The sequence below is a fragment of the Anabrus simplex genome, chromosome 2 (assembly GCF_040414725.1).
Source record: "Anabrus simplex isolate iqAnaSimp1 chromosome 2, ASM4041472v1, whole genome shotgun sequence".
NCBI classification, from domain to species: domain Eukaryota; kingdom Metazoa; phylum Arthropoda; class Insecta; order Orthoptera; family Tettigoniidae; genus Anabrus; species Anabrus simplex.
In genome coordinates this window covers 1,197,627,403-1,197,644,692 of record NC_090266.1, presented here as the reverse complement: position 1 = coordinate 1,197,644,692, position 17,290 = coordinate 1,197,627,403, and the positions used below count along the sequence as shown (strand labels likewise).

General features: G+C 38.5%; 1 protein-coding gene across 2 annotated transcripts in view; it reads right to left on the bottom strand.

Annotated features, from left to right (window-relative positions):
* Positions 1–9,170: 9,170 nt before the first annotated feature.
* Positions 9,171–17,290, bottom strand: part of LOC136864791 (coiled-coil domain-containing protein 177) — a 274,593-nt gene continuing 266,473 nt past the window's right edge. Inside the window, exon 13 of one of the 2 annotated variants that reach the window (XM_067142181.2) lies at positions 9,171–13,717. In XM_067142181.2, the coding sequence (XP_066998282.2) occupies positions 13,594–13,717 (124 nt within the window). In that variant the 3' untranslated portion in view covers positions 9,171–13,593. The remainder of the gene's footprint in view (positions 13,718–17,290) is intronic. The other variant, XM_067142180.2, reaches the window with a different exon arrangement.

Genomic DNA, 17,290 nt, shown 5'->3' with positions numbered 1-17,290 from the left:
GAGGCTATCGAAATCAAGAAACTTCCGAACAATATAAATGTAGAAGGAGGATATAAAATCAGTAATTCTAGGATGCCTATCATTCATAGTTTAAGACATACAGACCACAACATAAACACACGGGCCGAAACCCCATTACATAAAAGCGTGGGCAAGTCCCCACTACCTGGCTGTGATACATACCTTCCAGAATGCTCAAGAGACAGCCAGGGCTTACATCAGCCAGAAAGGCTAGGATATAAAAGGCCAAAGTCAGGGCCACTCTAGGAGTGTAAATTGCTGCCTGGAAGACTGATTACCTCGGATTGAGTAGGGGTATATCAGCTGCCTTGACAAAGAATACTGCAATGTGTTTGAAACGTCGGCAAACTGTACGTGATGTACAGACAACTACAACATGGTTCAACCCGGAAATTAAAAAAATAATTCTTCACACCGTGTAAGCTTCACCTCTAAAATGGTGAGTCGATGTAATGTTATATTTCATACATTTTACGTACATTGCAGGCCATTACACTTTGTTTTCTTCAACCTCCCTCATTCATCGAGTGATATATACCCTAGTGTTTTGCTTCTCAGTTCAATAGTCATCTTCATTATCTTCCAGATCAATAGTTACTAATGACCAAGCAGATTTGTAGCTTACTTAAACAATCACAACAATAATTACCATTATCAAATAGTTGATTGCAATGATGACTGAACAACAGAGGCTATCCCCGTTATCAGTGCTCGCTGTTGTTGTACTTGCCATTAAAATTTTATCTCCATTATTATAGCTCAAGAGGTAAAAATGTATGAGCCAGCCTCAGTGGCTCAGACGGTTGAGGCACTGGCCTTCTAACCCCAACTTGGCAGGTATGATCCTGGCTCAGTCTGGTGGTGTATTAAAGTGCTTAAATACGTCAGCCTTGGGTCGGTAGATTTACTGGCACATAAAAGAATGTCTAAGGGACGAAATTCCAGCACCTCGGCTTCTCCTAAAACCATCAAAAATAGCTAGTGGGACAACAAGATTATTATTATTAAAAATGTATGAGACATTAATGAAACATATTTCCGATTCGCAACAAGAGTGAAAGTATGAATATTGGATGAATCAGTGTGTCACGTACCAGTAATTATCAAAATGTATGAACCGGAGGATGGCATGCTAATTATTAATTCAGGAAGGCTGGTAAGTAACCCCCTTAGCTCACATAGTATGCAGCAGTAATGCCATTTATTGGAGATGAGTGGCAGCAGAAGAGACAAAGCTCATCATCACAACAACAACAAAGTCCGTCTACTGGTAATGCTGTTGTTGATCAAATTTATGGGCTTTCAATATTGTAGGACTTGCAAGCTGTCCACTTCATGACCGTTTCGATAAATTCAATCAGCAAATTAATTTAAAACACCACCTAATCGATACTTTATTTCTTGCCTTTTGGCAGAATTATAAAAACATTATCATATACAGGACATATTTCAACCACTTAGTGGTCATCTTCAGCTGTCTTTAAAATAGCTTAGATGAAACAATTTGATTAGTAAGTACATTAAAATCATAAATTACTTTCCCATGGGAAAGCTTAAAGCACTTGAAATTTGGGGGGGTGAAGGGGGGATAAGGGGGGGGATTTTAGTGATGTGGTGTGTGAAAAGGTACTTAAATTACAATTCGCATCTACGATAATAATATTTAAAAATCTTATTTTCTAACTGACCATTTTTAAAAAATCTTAAAACGTCTGTAATTAGGCACTTTTTGTAAAAACACTAGGTGGCTTGATCTTGCTTATGTTAAAATCATTGTGTATAACAGTCTTCATGTTTCTTATTGATTGTTTGTTGTGTCGATTATCTTCCTTGAAAGTTGCTTTTTATTTTTAGTAAGAGGTTGTGTTGAACACTTAATTTACAATGGTCCTATGGTGACTTCTCTATTTAGTTATGTGAAATGGCGGTCCTCAGATTTGGGCAGCTTGCCTCACGATCTCCAACCAGCAGAAAGATTGTAAAATGTTAAAATGTGTCACTGAACAAAATTGTTCTAATTTAGTTTGACCTCGGAAAGAAGGTGGTGATAAGGCTATGTTGCTTTATTTATTTATAAGTTTTTTTTTGCTAGTTGCTTTACGTCGCACCGACACAGACAGGTCTTATGGCGACGATGGGACAGGGAAGGGCTAGGAGTGGGAAGGAAGCGACCGTGGCCTTAATTAAGGTACAGCTGGCATTTGCCTGGAGTGAAAATGGGAAACCACGGAAAACCATTTTCAGGGCTGCCAACAGTGGGGATCGAACCTACTATCTCCTGAATACCCGCGACTGTTATTAAGTTCTTTATTTATTATGGCATAAGTATCAACATAGCGTAACCAGAGATCTAGTCCTTTAATGTAGTCTACTATCTGAGTGTGTTCTAGGTATTCGAGGTATATTGTACCGGTAATGGCGGTACAAACTAAGTCCCCGTCATAGAAATTTTAAAACTTACGTGTTACGCTCCGGGCCGCTTACGAAGGACTGACTGGACGGCGAGCAACAGCTGTGCGCGTGTGACGTAGTGAGCGGGTGACGTCACAGCATGCCTCGCCGCACTACAGAGCCTAGACTGATGTAGAATGTTCTTCGAGTTTCGACGGGTAATAACTTTTCCCACGATAATAATTGAACAAATTGAACATCACCATATAACTTGATCCCTTAGCTATGTTCCTGCCGAATTTCACGTGAATCTGACTTGGGACGATAAAGTTATGGAACAAGGGGTGGAGGCCCGGATCAGATATAAATACGTACTGCTTCGCTCAGCAGACCAGTGTGTGTTCCAGCATGTTAAGAGTGTGCTGCAGTGCGCTGCATTGTGTTACAGCATGTTGCCAGAGTGTGGCCGGAGTATCTATGTGCACGCTAGACTGTAGTGTTCGCACAGTCGGTTCGCGGGCACCGTGATCGAGCGTGAAGCCGCTATTAAGTTTTAAGTCCGTGGACTTTAACCCAATCGTGTTGAATATGGACTTATGCAGATTTCTTTATACTGTGACAACCTTTTACTCCGATAGGACATGAGATGAATTGTGTATCGTCTGGACATTATCTATTGACTGTTACTCTATACGAGTGTCTAAGACTCGCAAACGTTTTCGAGTGCTCGAAATTGAAGTTTTATGTTATGGACAGGACTTAGAACTGATTGCTCCTTACCGAGTACTAAATACTTTGAGTTATAAGACTGTGTTTGAATCCAAATTTAATTTACCATTCCATGAACTGTGTCAATATTTTAGGTCATGAACTGTGAACTGTGCATGTGTGAACAGTGCATTTCAATTCTAATAAACAGCACATTTCAATTCTGCGAACATTCAGTTTACGAACAGTCGAACCAAGGACTGTCAATACTCGATTAATTTCGTCTTTTGATTTCATGTTATTTTCAATACGTGAATGAGTTCTAATTCACGAGTGGAACATCTTTATTTTCAATGAATTATGTTGAACAGTGCTTCAAAGAACTAAGTCATGCGGCATTACCTTACGTTGTACCAAGTGCCACAAACTTTAAGTGACTCTGTTAAACTCGACGATAAGTTTCGAGTGAACTTTTATTTTATGAGTATTAACTTACATGCTTATTCGAGTCTAGTGGCATTCTTTCACTTAACACGGGACAATATTGAGTGACATTTCACCGTGTGATAAAGATACATTTTGTGTTTGAACTTTGTTAAAACCATTTATAAACGTTCCTCTCATCTGTGCAGAAGCAGCCTTTACATTAACTCGCCCCAGGGCTTAACGACGTTCATTCATGTTCACCATTCACAAGGACTACCTCGACGCCATTCATTAACGTTGCATGGATCTTCAAGACATCGAATGGATTTTCTAGAACTTCCATCAGGGGACGAATGGTGGTTCGCTGATATGGAAAATGGAGCTGCCGGAATCCAAGGACATCGCCAGCCATAGGACGAGGAACATTTTCTACTGTATCCGCTGTACAGAGGTGACATTACTTTCAATTTCTTAATAAACTCTGAAAAAAAAATTTTAAGATTTATTTAAACAAACCCTCTCCCTCTGTATGCACTTTAACGAATGGTACACGCCCTGCGTCTCATGTCTACCGAAGTACCACATTTACTGTTACAATATATTATTTAAAATCCCTGAGGCTGTATTCTATTATTGAAAGAAAAGAAATTATGGTTCAGTACGAATTCCAGGATAATCATAAAATTTTCTATTTCCGGTTTACTAATGCGTTTGCGTCAGCCTTGTGTTGGTAGATTTACTGGCACATAAAAGAACTCCTGCAGGACAAAATTCTGGCACCACGGCTTCTCCAAAAGCCATCAAAAGTAGTTAGTGGGATGTAAAAACAATCGCAATCGGCCAGTTTTATCAATAACTGATGTGGCCTCTTGAAGTCTGAAACTTAGCTAAGTATTTAGGAGTTGCCTCCACTTCCAGCGATCTTGAGTGATGTTTTGCCAATTAACTCCGGCGATTTTACGGATGTCCTTGTCCCAGCGATCCGGTGGCCTTCCTCGCTGTCTCAGTTTTCCTCTTGGGCTCCATTCAAGAACAACCGTGGTCCATCTGCGATCCCTTCTTCGGGCCACATGTCCTGCCAATTGCCACTTGAAGATTGAAATTCTCGTTATGATGTCAATGACATTTGTGACTGCTCTTATGTCATGGGCCCTCTTTCTATCTCTTCTGGTAAACCCAAGCATAGACCTCTCCATTCCTCTCTGGGCAGTTCTTAGTTTCCGTTTAGTGAACTCATTCATTGTCCAGGTCTCACAGGCATTGGTCATGACAGGGAGAATGCATTGGTCATGAACTTGCTTCTTTAGGTTTACTGACATGTCGGATTTGAAGACGGTTGAATATCATCCAGATGCCTGCCATCCTAATTTGATTCTTCAGGAAATTTCAGGGTTTTTACGTAAAAACAATAACCTTATTTATTATCATTTACTGCTGTTAGGACAGTTTCATTCCACCACAGGGTTTATCTCTCTTACTTTGCTACTTGTTTTGCAAACAATATTGACTGTAATGTCCACCAGGGTTTTCTTAAATCCAAGCCATTCTGTGATTGTTCCTAGTTCACATTTGGGCAGTTGGCATCTAATTTTCATGTTATATTCAGACCTCTTTTCTCGTTTTTCAAATTCCCAAACTTTTGTATTGGGTTTAACCTGGTATTGATCTTTTTCACCATGTTGTTTCCTAAGGTGACTACTAGTAACCTGTGGTCACTACCTTGACTTTTTCCTGGCAGCACTTTTCAGAGCTCTATTTTTTTTTTTGCTAGTTGTTTTACGTCGCACCGACACAGATAGGTCTTACGGCGACGATGGGACAGGAAAGGGCTAGGAGTGGGAAGGAAGCGGCCGTGGCCTTAAGGTACAGCCCCAGCATTTGCCTGGTGTGAAAATGGGAAACCACGGAAAACCATTTTCAGGGCTGCCGACAGTGGGGTTCGAACCTACTATCTCCCGAATACTGGATACTGGCCGCACTTAAGCGACTGCAGCTATTGAGCTCGGTTTTTCAGATCTCTAATAAATATTCCGGCCTCTTTGTTTGTACTGACATAGTCGATAAGAGATTTCTTCTCTCCATTCCAGCTCTAACTTGTGATCTTTTGGCTCAGTTGCTTTTTTAATGAGGCATTCTTGATTTCTAGGTTGTTCTGGTTCTTATTTCCGTATCCATGAAAATCGATCACTGCCTCATACCCTGTCCTGAGCATTTCCCACCTGAGCATTTAGGTCTCCCATAACAAGAGTATTATCTCTTGTTCAACGTGGTCCTCTAATTTTTGAAGAAAGTAATTTTTCTCTTCTCGAATACACCGATTCTCTGGAACATAGACCTGAACAATGAACAGGGTGATTTTGTTGATTTTCTGATGTAGATTAATAATTTGTTCATTAACATATTCAATATCAGCCATAGCATGATGTTCTTGTTGATTATGAATGCCACACCATTCCTTGTTTCCTTCTTATTTCCATCCCAGTTGAGTTTGTAACCTTTCTACAGCAGTTTATTTCTTTTTCCTTTCCACTTTGTTTCGCTCAGTCCACGGACTTCAGTCTTCCTTCTTTCCACGAGATCTACGAGCTGTTTACATTTAGCAGTCAGGGTTACGGTATTTAATATTGCTATTTTGAATGTGTTTTTCTGTCCAGGAACTTTCTTCTTTGAATAATTTCACTAAATTTCAAGCTTATCACAAGTCATCCTTACCAGAATTATACTTAGGAGGTGGTCTATGTCTTGATTTTTTGTTTACATTCAAGGTTCATACACTGTTGAAAGCGATTTCACTATTTTCTCTTGCTGGCTTACTCAAGTCCACCGCAAGCCAGTTAGGATCCCCCTACCCACCACCTGCGAATATCAACTCTCCCCACTGCTATGACAGCACAGTAGGTTCGTGGGGAGCGGCTTCATGCCCGGGCATCACATTTTAACTAATGACGAAATAGTAACGAAAAGCGCGAATGGGAACTCAGTAGTCAGCTGCGAAGTGACGAGTGAAAGTGAGGGGATGGAGAAAAAGCGTGTGTCGCAAATAATCTCGTACCGCTGCAGACCACACTGGAATCAGCTGAAACTTTAATGGAATTCTTGGAGCAAGAGGATGATAAGGATTCTCAGACATTCTTGTAATTAGAAAGCTTAGTATGGACATAAAGAAGAAAATTAGTTGCAGGAGAGTGAAAGAAAAAAAAAAAAAAAAAAAAAAAAGAAAACACTAATTTTTTTAAAGCAGCTTGAATGACACCAGGTAAATTAATTCATCCATGTTCTGCTGGTAATTTACATAAATATTTAGTATGCAGTGTTGTTGCATCAACTACAGTTTTTTTTTAAAAGAGGGTTTCATGCACTGCATTTTAAGGTTATACGGTCTGTATTTTATGTACTTTGAAATCCATTAAAATTAGTAATATGGATTATCAGATTTTTCATTAACCGTTACCCCTTCCCAGGCATTAGAACAAATAATCAAGGATTCACTGTATTAAAATGCACTTCATTTTCTGGGACTTCAGTGAAATACTCCCAGACTTACGATTTTCCTTTGGTTGTGATCAATGTGCACTAAAAAAATTACATTTAATAAATTATGAGCAGAAGGGCACAGAGCTATCCTATCTACCATATATACCATAAATTGTGGGCTCGAGCTCAAATGAAATGACAAATTATGTTACCTACCTTGTGGATTGTCTGGAGTTAATCAGACCCTCTACACCTATTTTTCCTTGCTTACACATACATCTTTGGTATGAACAGAAGGGAAAACCACCTCCCGACTTGTCCGACTGATTGTGCTGTCACAGCGTTTCATCCCTCCCTGCGTACCATACAACATTAGAACCGTATCTACTATTCTCAAGAGTCTCGTGAGACATGTCCAATCAGCCAGACATCAAGAAGTTCTTGAGCTTCTTGAGACATAAGGTCTCGTTTCATATCCCTAATTTGTTGTTTTTATTTCTCAAGTCTTGACCAAGAATTTCCTTACTTCACCCTAGCATGTGCAGTTTGATGCTCTTTATTTTAATCAGCTTAGCAGTTTACTTAATTACCTGATGGAAAACAATTTTCCATTACTATAAAAAATATTTCAATGTGTATTCTAAACGATTTATTTTGTCATGGTTACACTATTTCCATGTGCCACGTTCAAATGACTTGCGGATGTGTTAATTTTGAGGAACTGAACTTTTTACAGGTCCCCTAGCTGAGTCTAATATTGTTTCTGCTTAAGCCATGCTTGTTGTTTAAGGGGGCCTAACATCAAGGTCATTGGCCCCTAATGGTAAGAAATGAGACGAAATGCAATGATATTTTAAAAGTAGAAAAACATCCACTAACCAGACTTCAAAACCTGATGATAAAGAATGAATGGATGAATGAATATGAATTTAAAACAATCAGTGGATCCAACCCGCAATGACTCACCTTCTTAGAAACAATATTACTGACCAAGGGACTGCACAATCCTGAATCGATGATGCTTGTTGTCTAAAGGGGTTCAATAACCAGGTCAACGGTCCCTCATAATGGCACTTACCGCTAGTAAAGTAGAACCACAGTATTTCTCAAGTTGCGGTACTTATCAAAGGTAGCGTAAACTCACGGTGTTCCAAACATTATGGTACAACTCACAAGTATTGTATGTCGTAGAGGTAATGCAGACCTATGGTGTTTCTCACATAATGGCGCAACTCTTAGGCAATGCAAACCCATGGGGCACCTCACATAGGTGTACTAATCACAGGGAGTCTGTACTATCCCTGGTGTTCCTGACATAATGGGTACAAATCACGGGCAACACAGACCGACAGTGTCACTCATGTAGTGGTACTAATCACAGGCAACACCCAGACCTGTGGTGTTTCACACATAATGGTACAAATCACAGGCAACACAAACCTGTGATATTCCGCATATAGTGGTACTAATCACAGGTACCAGAAACCCACAGTGAACAGCTCTCTGCTGCGACTAATCATAAACCTATTGTGTATCTAACATAGTGGCACTACTCGCAAGTAAAGGCGACCCATGGCTTTCCTTGCGTGATGGTACTAATCACAAGTAGTTTCATGGTTCCAATTCAGTCATCCCTTGGTCACCCCTTTTAGTTGTCTCTTACAACAGGCACGGGACATGTGGGTGTATTCTTCATCTGCGTCCCCCATCCACAGGGGGTCTTTTGTTAACAAAGGGGTGGAATTCGTCCATTATTCCTATGATTGGTGTTACGAGGGGATGGACACAGAGTTGTTCTTCCCATGTACAACTACAACCACCACCAAAAAGACTGGATTCTTGTTTTAAGTTACAACTTATATTTGTACAATTCTATTCTATATTTTCACTCATATCTGTCCTGAGAAAACTGCTTGTTACTAAATCAGTGCCTGTGCAAAGCAACGCTCAAAATGTCTCGTCTTTGGCACTGTAACATTCTTAATCATTATTAGTGTCATCTTTTTTTATAAGCCGATTTCAACATGTTAAATAAAAATATTTGTAAACTATCCATGAGGAAGAAAGAAAATGGAACAGCATAGCACTGTGGTGATGGAAATATACATTGTCAAGTACAGTGATGAAAGAAGTGTGATTTATTCTTCTGTGCTCAGAAATGAACACTTTACATCAAATTTTCTTTCTTATATTTTACCCTGTCATACAATCGAGTTTCTAACATGTCCAGGCCACAATATTTTCTTGTCTTTAATTTAATTTTCTTTGGAGGGTATATACAAGAAGGAAATTAGGTTCAGGGGTTAAAATTCCCTCCTAAAATAATAAACTATACATTCAGTGGTGATGGTGGTGGTAGATAGAATAAGTGTCTAAACCTCTTTGTCATGTTCTACATTTGTTGCTCTCTTTTGTAATTACATTTTGATTTTTACAAACATGCTCCTGATCACTAGTATATTTCACTGACCAAATTCATTGTTTCCCATCACCAATCATTTATTTTTATATTTTGACAGTTAAAAACAGTTTGCAATGCACAACTTACTTGAGGGAAAGGAGGAAAGAATGAATTCTAACACATGGTTTATTCAATTTTTTTCAGTTATATTTCTGAAGTAAATCACAGAACTAAGCAATCACAAAACAGCTCTAAACAGTGCTAGTGATATTTCACATTTGCGATATGTTGAAACAGTCAGGTTTTCGTATTAAAAAAAAAAAAAAGTCAGGTTTTCATATTTAAAAAAAAAAAAAAACACAAACAAGGAACCAAAGGATAAAAATTTGGTTCATCCAAAGATCATTCTGCTAACTCAAGAAGTAATTTTCATGTGCTTGATATTTTTTCTAATTTGTTGGTTTTGGTACAGAATGCTTTTACATTATTCAGCTAGAGACAACACTGTCTTTAGCTACATGTACTTACCATCTGAATTATTATTAAGTGTGTGGGATTAAATGGGTCTAGGACTGTGAAAGATGTACTTGGACTTGAAATAATATACTGTTTCAGCATCTTTCTTGAGAGAATGGGCAATAAATGGGGGCAAATCATGCTGAAAATAGATGCTGGAACTTACTGCAGCCCAGAATTGAATCACTTAATACTTCCTTTGGAGTCTTCTCATGACACTTGAGTGAACACTAGTAAGATTCCAATATAAGTTACTACTAAACACAATAAATCTCCATAAAACATCATTTCTTAGACTGATGTTTACCAGTGGGTGAAAAATTACAGGCGTTACGTGTTGCTGTTTCTGCTGGTAAAACATAGCATTACAGTATAATAAATCACCCAATTTATTTCAAAACAAGTATTCTCTCTTTTCTCACATCACTTTCAAATTATTCATTTCCATTTTTGGTTCCATACATAGTGATCTTAAGTTTATGAATCAAGGAAATTAAAACTCCTTCCTCAAGTATTCCAAGACATTTCTGGACGGTTTGATCCTACATTTAGAAGATGTCTGATGTTACATGAAGGGTACAAGAGTCAATTTAAATCTCTTTTGCCCAACGTATGCATATATACAAGGCAAATAGATACATATTACAATCACCAGAGATACAAAATCTTTCAAACTAGCCAGATGTTTATGAAGAACAAGATTTACTCTCCAAAGAAAAAAAGCAACTTCTGTCACCCTATTCACTCTCACTACTAATTTATTGGGGAGGGGGTGTCTTTTGGATAAGTAGCAAAGCAAGTAATTTGAAGAAATTATAAAATAAAGAATAGCAACAAGGGATGGCTTGGAGAACTCTGTCCTATATTCAGATCTCTAAAAGATCACAGCAATATTGGTCTATTGTCAACAGCAGTTTGGCTGAAAATTATCTCTATGGAGAGGGATAATTCAACTGTACTTGAAGGTGACTGATGTTCAGCTTGAGAACAGGCTACCATCTGTATGCAGAAAAAGAAGACATCATGTCTGTAACTTCTTATATCAGGGCTGTCTGGAAGGTAAGAGAAGCAGAGCAAGATCTGAAAGACAGTGGTTACACCCAGTATTTACCATATTTCCTCCCATATTAGGCCCCCTTTATTTTCACTTTTATACTTGCAAAAAGTAAGGGGGTGGGTCCAATATGCGATAGCCTCCCATTTCGTGCAATGAACACATGACTTCTATGCTATAAGAGCTATAAATTGTACATGTGTGTATTCTACACTATTCTTAACAAATGTATGATTGTATTCTGAGTCTTATTGGCTACATTCATTGCAAGGCAGCATTTCAAAGTTTAAGATAATTAAAAAAACAAAAACAAATTGTGAACATATGACTTAAGCCAACATATACTGTAAATATAATCAATCAGTTTCATTTATCGTATTATGCAATAGTGATACAAAAGAACGAAAACGAACTAAATGCCAGTCATTTGTTTCTCTCAGTTGAGCAGTAGGCCTATCACACAGTAAACCTAATCACTGCTTTCATTTGAATTATTGTCATCTGAGCCAACAACTTCCCTGGTGCCAGCATTGTGATTATCCCACATGACATCTTTTTTGCCATAGAGAGCATTCAAGATCTTAGTCTTTATGAAACATTTTACAATAGTTTTGTTCCTGATTAGAGCCCAAGCAGGGAGAATCTATTCACACATAGTTTCTAGAGATGGTTTCGCCTCTAAACGCATAATGCCAACTTGCTCGGTTTCAGATGGCCTGAGTGAATGTTAGGAGTTTTACTACTGAATGTAATACAGGGTGACCGTACACATTCCTTGCATAATTAAAGCTATTAAAAGTCAGACCTTAATCTTTAAGTATATTTCATGCTTGTTCTCCACACACACATTTATCACATCAGGATTTACCTAAACAGCTGTAACTGAGGTAGAGAGACCACATTGTTTAGGAGAGCTATGCTATCCCTAAGTGCCTGGATAGTGCCAAAAGTGCCATGAAGAAGAAAATTAAAAATAAATAACAGGAAAGCTTGCTGTATTTATGGATATCTGAAGGCGTGGAGGCAATGTGATTTATTATTGTTTAATTTTGTAAGTTTGTTGTTTCCATGTTTTTATTAACATTATAGCGTATGTTGAAGAGTAAATTGATCATTATGATTGGATTGCTATTACACATCATGTTTTAAACCTACTTCCACAAAAATTACCTATATTGGCCTGATGAGATATTAAATTATCACAATGTTAATGCACTCACCTGCTATATTAATGCAACATCCGTGAATATTTCTTCACTATTGTAAATATGTGTTCTCATCCCAAGGTGGTGCAGCTCTTTTCAGGCACAGCCACAATAGTGGTGAGCTGTATGTACTATTTTATTGCACAACAGACCTCCTGCCATTCTTAAAGCTCTAGCAGTACCGGGAATCAAATTTGGGCCCCTGAGCATGGCAATTAATTATGCTAACCACTACTGAGGTGGACATTTTGTAATTACAGAATACAGATGTATCGCACGATTGATATAGGATTGCATTGCACGGTTCGGATGGAAAAAACTGTTCGCCTATTTATGTGATGTCGTCGGAGTTACAGTACCATCTGTAACCACTACAAAACACAATCATTGCTCTTCTCTGATGAATTGTATGTTGGGTAATCAGCCTGAAGGCTGGTTTGATCCTCTACAGTTTCGCCAATAGCTGTCATAGATAGCCCAGACGTCTCATATGCAAGCTTTAATTTTTCTATTTTCTTTGTCTTGAAAAGTCAGGGGGCAGTCCATTAGATAAGGAAATATGGTAACTATTTTGAGCCAAGAAGCACAGAAGCAGAAGAGCTTGTTGCACAAGCTGCACACAGAGCAGTATGGAGGCACTTGGTTCATTCAGATAGGTTTGTAGATTAAACACGAAAAATGAAGGAGTGAATGATGATGGTGATAGCTGTTTTAAGGGGAAAAACAATAATACAAGCTTATGAATGCTTGCACGCATGTATGTACGTAAATTTGAATGTTCACTAACTTCACTGTTGAGGGAAACATTACTTCTGAATTATATTCAGAGCAGAACAAAAGAAACTATGCAGCACTCAAAGCCAAATAGTATCTTGCTGTATAAAAATATGGCCTGTTAGTATGAGATGAGACAATGCTACTATTTCTGCAGGTTATGGAGGTTGCTAGGCTCGGAGAGGATTAACAGGGTAACTAAATATCTGTGCCATGTTCACCTGTGGAAGTGTCTTCACTCTATCAGGTGAAATGAAATGCCTTTTTCTCATAGTTCAAAATCACAGGATAGTTATTTTTGTTCTTGCAGCATTTCAGCATTTCAGTGAGTGTGTTCAAATCCAGCACCAAGATCTCAGCTGCAAGCAAAGCCAGTTTAACATTTCCTTTCATACTTTAATAAAATTAAGACATTCATTCACACACAATACCATAACCACCTCATATAAACTATATCTTGAAATCAAACATAAATATGCTAACAGGGAGGTAAGATTTTTGTTTTTTTACAAAATAAATAACAGCTAACCAAAACAATAAAAGTGATCTTAAGAAAATAACAAATCAACAGTGTATATTCCTTATAGGACTTTAACCTAACCTAGTAAATGATTCTCATCAAATTATCCAAGGAAGATATGAGATCTTGTCATAGTTGGACTGGCAGTTGGAGTTCGTCCTGCTACTCTCATTTCCAGAGCAACACGTGCCACCTTCCTGTCAAATGTTTCAGGAGATAACGTCCGCCTAGAAAGAAAACATACATATCTTAGGGAGTATGTTGAATCATGATGCAACATGCCCAAATTAAAAATTAATTTCCTATGAAAAAAACCTTCCCTTAAGAATATGTGACCTTGCTGCAGCAGGGAGGATTGCGTGTCTTTTGTTTCCAAGTTGCCACTACTGTCTGTTCCATTCAAACAACCAATTGGCAGCCTAGCTCATCCCTATAAATACTGCTAATCCTGGACCTTATGATTTATCTGGATCCTTCTTGAGTGAACGACAAGTGAGGTTCTCCTCACTGGACGCTATGTAAATGTGAAGTCATGGCCTGTCTGGCCAATGGCGATAAAATTTAGGAATTCTATCTCCTCTTTGTATTCTTGAACTGGTAAGGAAGTTTCAGCTTCTTGGGTTAAAACCAAACGCAAACAGACCGTCATTCCAAACACATTTTTCAAGAGAAAACGACAAACAGGGCCAACAGAAAAGTTTATTTAAAATCTCACACCCACCAATCCAAGGGTCTGTTTCATAAATATTTCTGGTGAAATGACGAACACACGACTTAAGTTGTGTAGTTAGTTACATTCAGAGTTGGAAACGGTTGTCCTTCATTTATAATTTTGCTTTTCTCCTTAAAAGAAAGCATACTAAATGTTTCTTAAATTATCGTTCAATTACACAATGGTTAGAATAATTCAATTCGGATTGTGCGGTAGAAACGTGTGACCCTGGTGCTCCTAAATCCATGCCTGATGAACTACTTTTTTTTTTCCTTTTTCTTTTTTTTTGCTAGTTGCTTTACGTCGCACCGACACAGATAGGTCTTATGGCGACGATGGGACAGGGAAGGGCTAGGAGTGGGAAGGAAGCGGCCGTGGCCTTAATTAAGGTACAGCCCCAGCATTTGCCTGGTGTGAAAATGGGAAACCACGGAAAACCATTTTTAAGGGCTGCCGACAGTGGGGTTCGAACCTACTATCTCCCGAATACTGGATACTAGCCGCACTTAAGCGACTGCAGCTATCGAGCTCGGTGAACTACTTTCTGATCAGTGTGACGTCATTTCAAAATCGCATCAGTCCTGCATTTTCTTTGTTTGATATTTACACTACAAGCACACAAAACTGAATTATTTATAATACTACAACACACATATAATATATCATCATTCATAGCACAAGAAAAGAACTGCTCACAAGCAAGAACTCCAGTATTTCACGAAATAACAAATCCTGGCCACGCACGATAACTTACAGGATACCATCTTGCGCCGCCCTCTTGACGGATGTGGCTGTTCATTCCGCATTCCCACCCCACAGAAGTGATAAACAACCAACAAGGGTTCAATTCTCATGCTGCTATCTGTGGAGTAGTTTGGCAACCATCCACGCTCGTTACTTCCATCTCTGAGTATCGATAACTGTGCGTTTGAATTTTGTATAAATAACTTCCATGAAAATATGAGCAATGAATATTTTTTTGTTGAAAATACAAGGGATGTAACACATCAATCACATGTATGGGAAATTTGCCACTGGTAGAGAATTGCTACAGTTTAGGAGATGGCACAAGATGACTTAAGCTGTTTGTTTCTAAAATGCCACTACTGTCTGTTCCATTCAAACAAACCAACCAACACCCAGCTCGTGCCTATAACTACTGCTAATCTTGGACCTTATGATCTATTCGGATCTTCGTTGAGTGAACAACAAGTGAGGTTCTCCTCACACAAGGCTATGGATGTGCTGGGGAAGTATGTAAGGTAGGTGGATTGATTTTTCTAACCGGTGAACTCGACTGCATGTGGGGACGGGAAGATACTAGCATTCCCTTGTAGCATGTAACATTTAGGGTGTGTGCCGATTCCCTTAGTTTTAAATGTAGGGTGTCTTATTTCAGTTAAGTTGTAACACATAGGTTTCTAGGCTGTCTGCAGATGGAGTGTAATTATCCTAGTGCTCATCATGTAAGTAGGATGTACGAGTGTGTATCCTTGTTTCCCTTATTCACTTTGCTTTTTGGTGACTAAGCTTTCTTAATTTTTCTCCAAAATTTTGGCTAGTAATTTATTTCTATCTTAGTCACTAATGTAGTGTGCCTTATCTTCTGTGACAACGCAACGTCATGTCACAGGACTGCTTGAGTGGTTCATCACCCCAGCATATTTTGTTTCTGGCCATTTCTATTTAACATTTTATTTTTTATTCTACGGCCACTTGCAGTATGAACTTCTACTCCTGTGTTCTAGATCATTCTGATCTCTATACTCTTACTGCTTCCCATCTGAGTAAGGGCAGCATGAGTTATGGTAAATAGTTCTAGCGTTCCCTTCGGAGTGAATTTTATGTATATGTGAAGCCATGGCCCGTTGGCCATTGGTGAAAAAATTTAGGAGTTGTCTCTCCTCTACTTTGTATTCTTGAACTGGTATGGAAGCTTCAGCTTCTTGGGTTAAAACCAAAGTTTCTCTGCACTAAAAAATTCTCTGTACCTAATATTATACCACAGACCAGCTAGTCTTGCTATATGTATACCAAAGATAATGCACGATGTAGTTCAAGAATGTCCTCTGAGAGCTTTCCCTGGTGATTCAACAGGGTTCCTGGTTAGGACTGAGGGATTAATAGACTACATTCGTGGCCTGGATATTAGTTTGTAATTATGAGATAACTGTAAATAATAATTTTTAGTGATGTAGCCATACAATAAATAAAAATCAATGATGATCTACCTATGATGAGTCTAAGACCGACAAGTCTTGCAGAATGGGAGCTGCTTCTCCCCTGCTAATTATCAAGCTCTAAAGCTTTACCTTTGAAATACCTGATTCATTGCAAATATTGTTGTTGTTGCTTTGGAAAGGAAGAGAAAAAGGAAAGATAATTTTGGGAATACATTCTAAATTCAACTTTTTTGTGTGTATTCATTTGTCCATATGTCCAAGCCCTGCTGCTTCTTCCCTTCATCTTTCTCTGTATTCTGTAACAGTTGTCAAGATAGACACTAAGCCAATGTCCACCACAATAGTGCAGATCTACATGCCTACTAGTTCAGCAGATGGAGAAATCAAAAGGATATACAATATGTTAAAGAAGACTAGAATGTAATTGCGATGGGTACTGGAATGCAATGGTAGGGCAAGGAAGAGAAGGTAATGCTGTAGAAGAATTCAGACTGGGACAAAGGAAGGAAAGAGGAAGTCAGTTGGTTGAATATTGAACCAATCATAATTTAGTCCTTGCTAATACTTGGTTCAAACACAACAAACGATGGCTGTATATGTGGACAAAGCCTGGAGACACAAAAAGGTATCAAGTAAACTTCATTATGATTAGGCAGAAATGCAGAAACCAGGTGTCAGATTGCAAGACCTTCCCTGGAGTAGACGCAGTCTCTGACTCCAACTTGGTGGTCATGAAATGCCATCTGAATTTGAAGAAATTGAAAAAAAGGAAGGAATGCAAGAAGATGAAATCTACGTTGAAGAAATAAAAGTGCATTGGATTGTTTGAAGGAACATGTTGCACAAGGATTAAATGAAAAGGATGACAGAAACAGATGAAGAGTGGACATTCATGAAGAATGAGA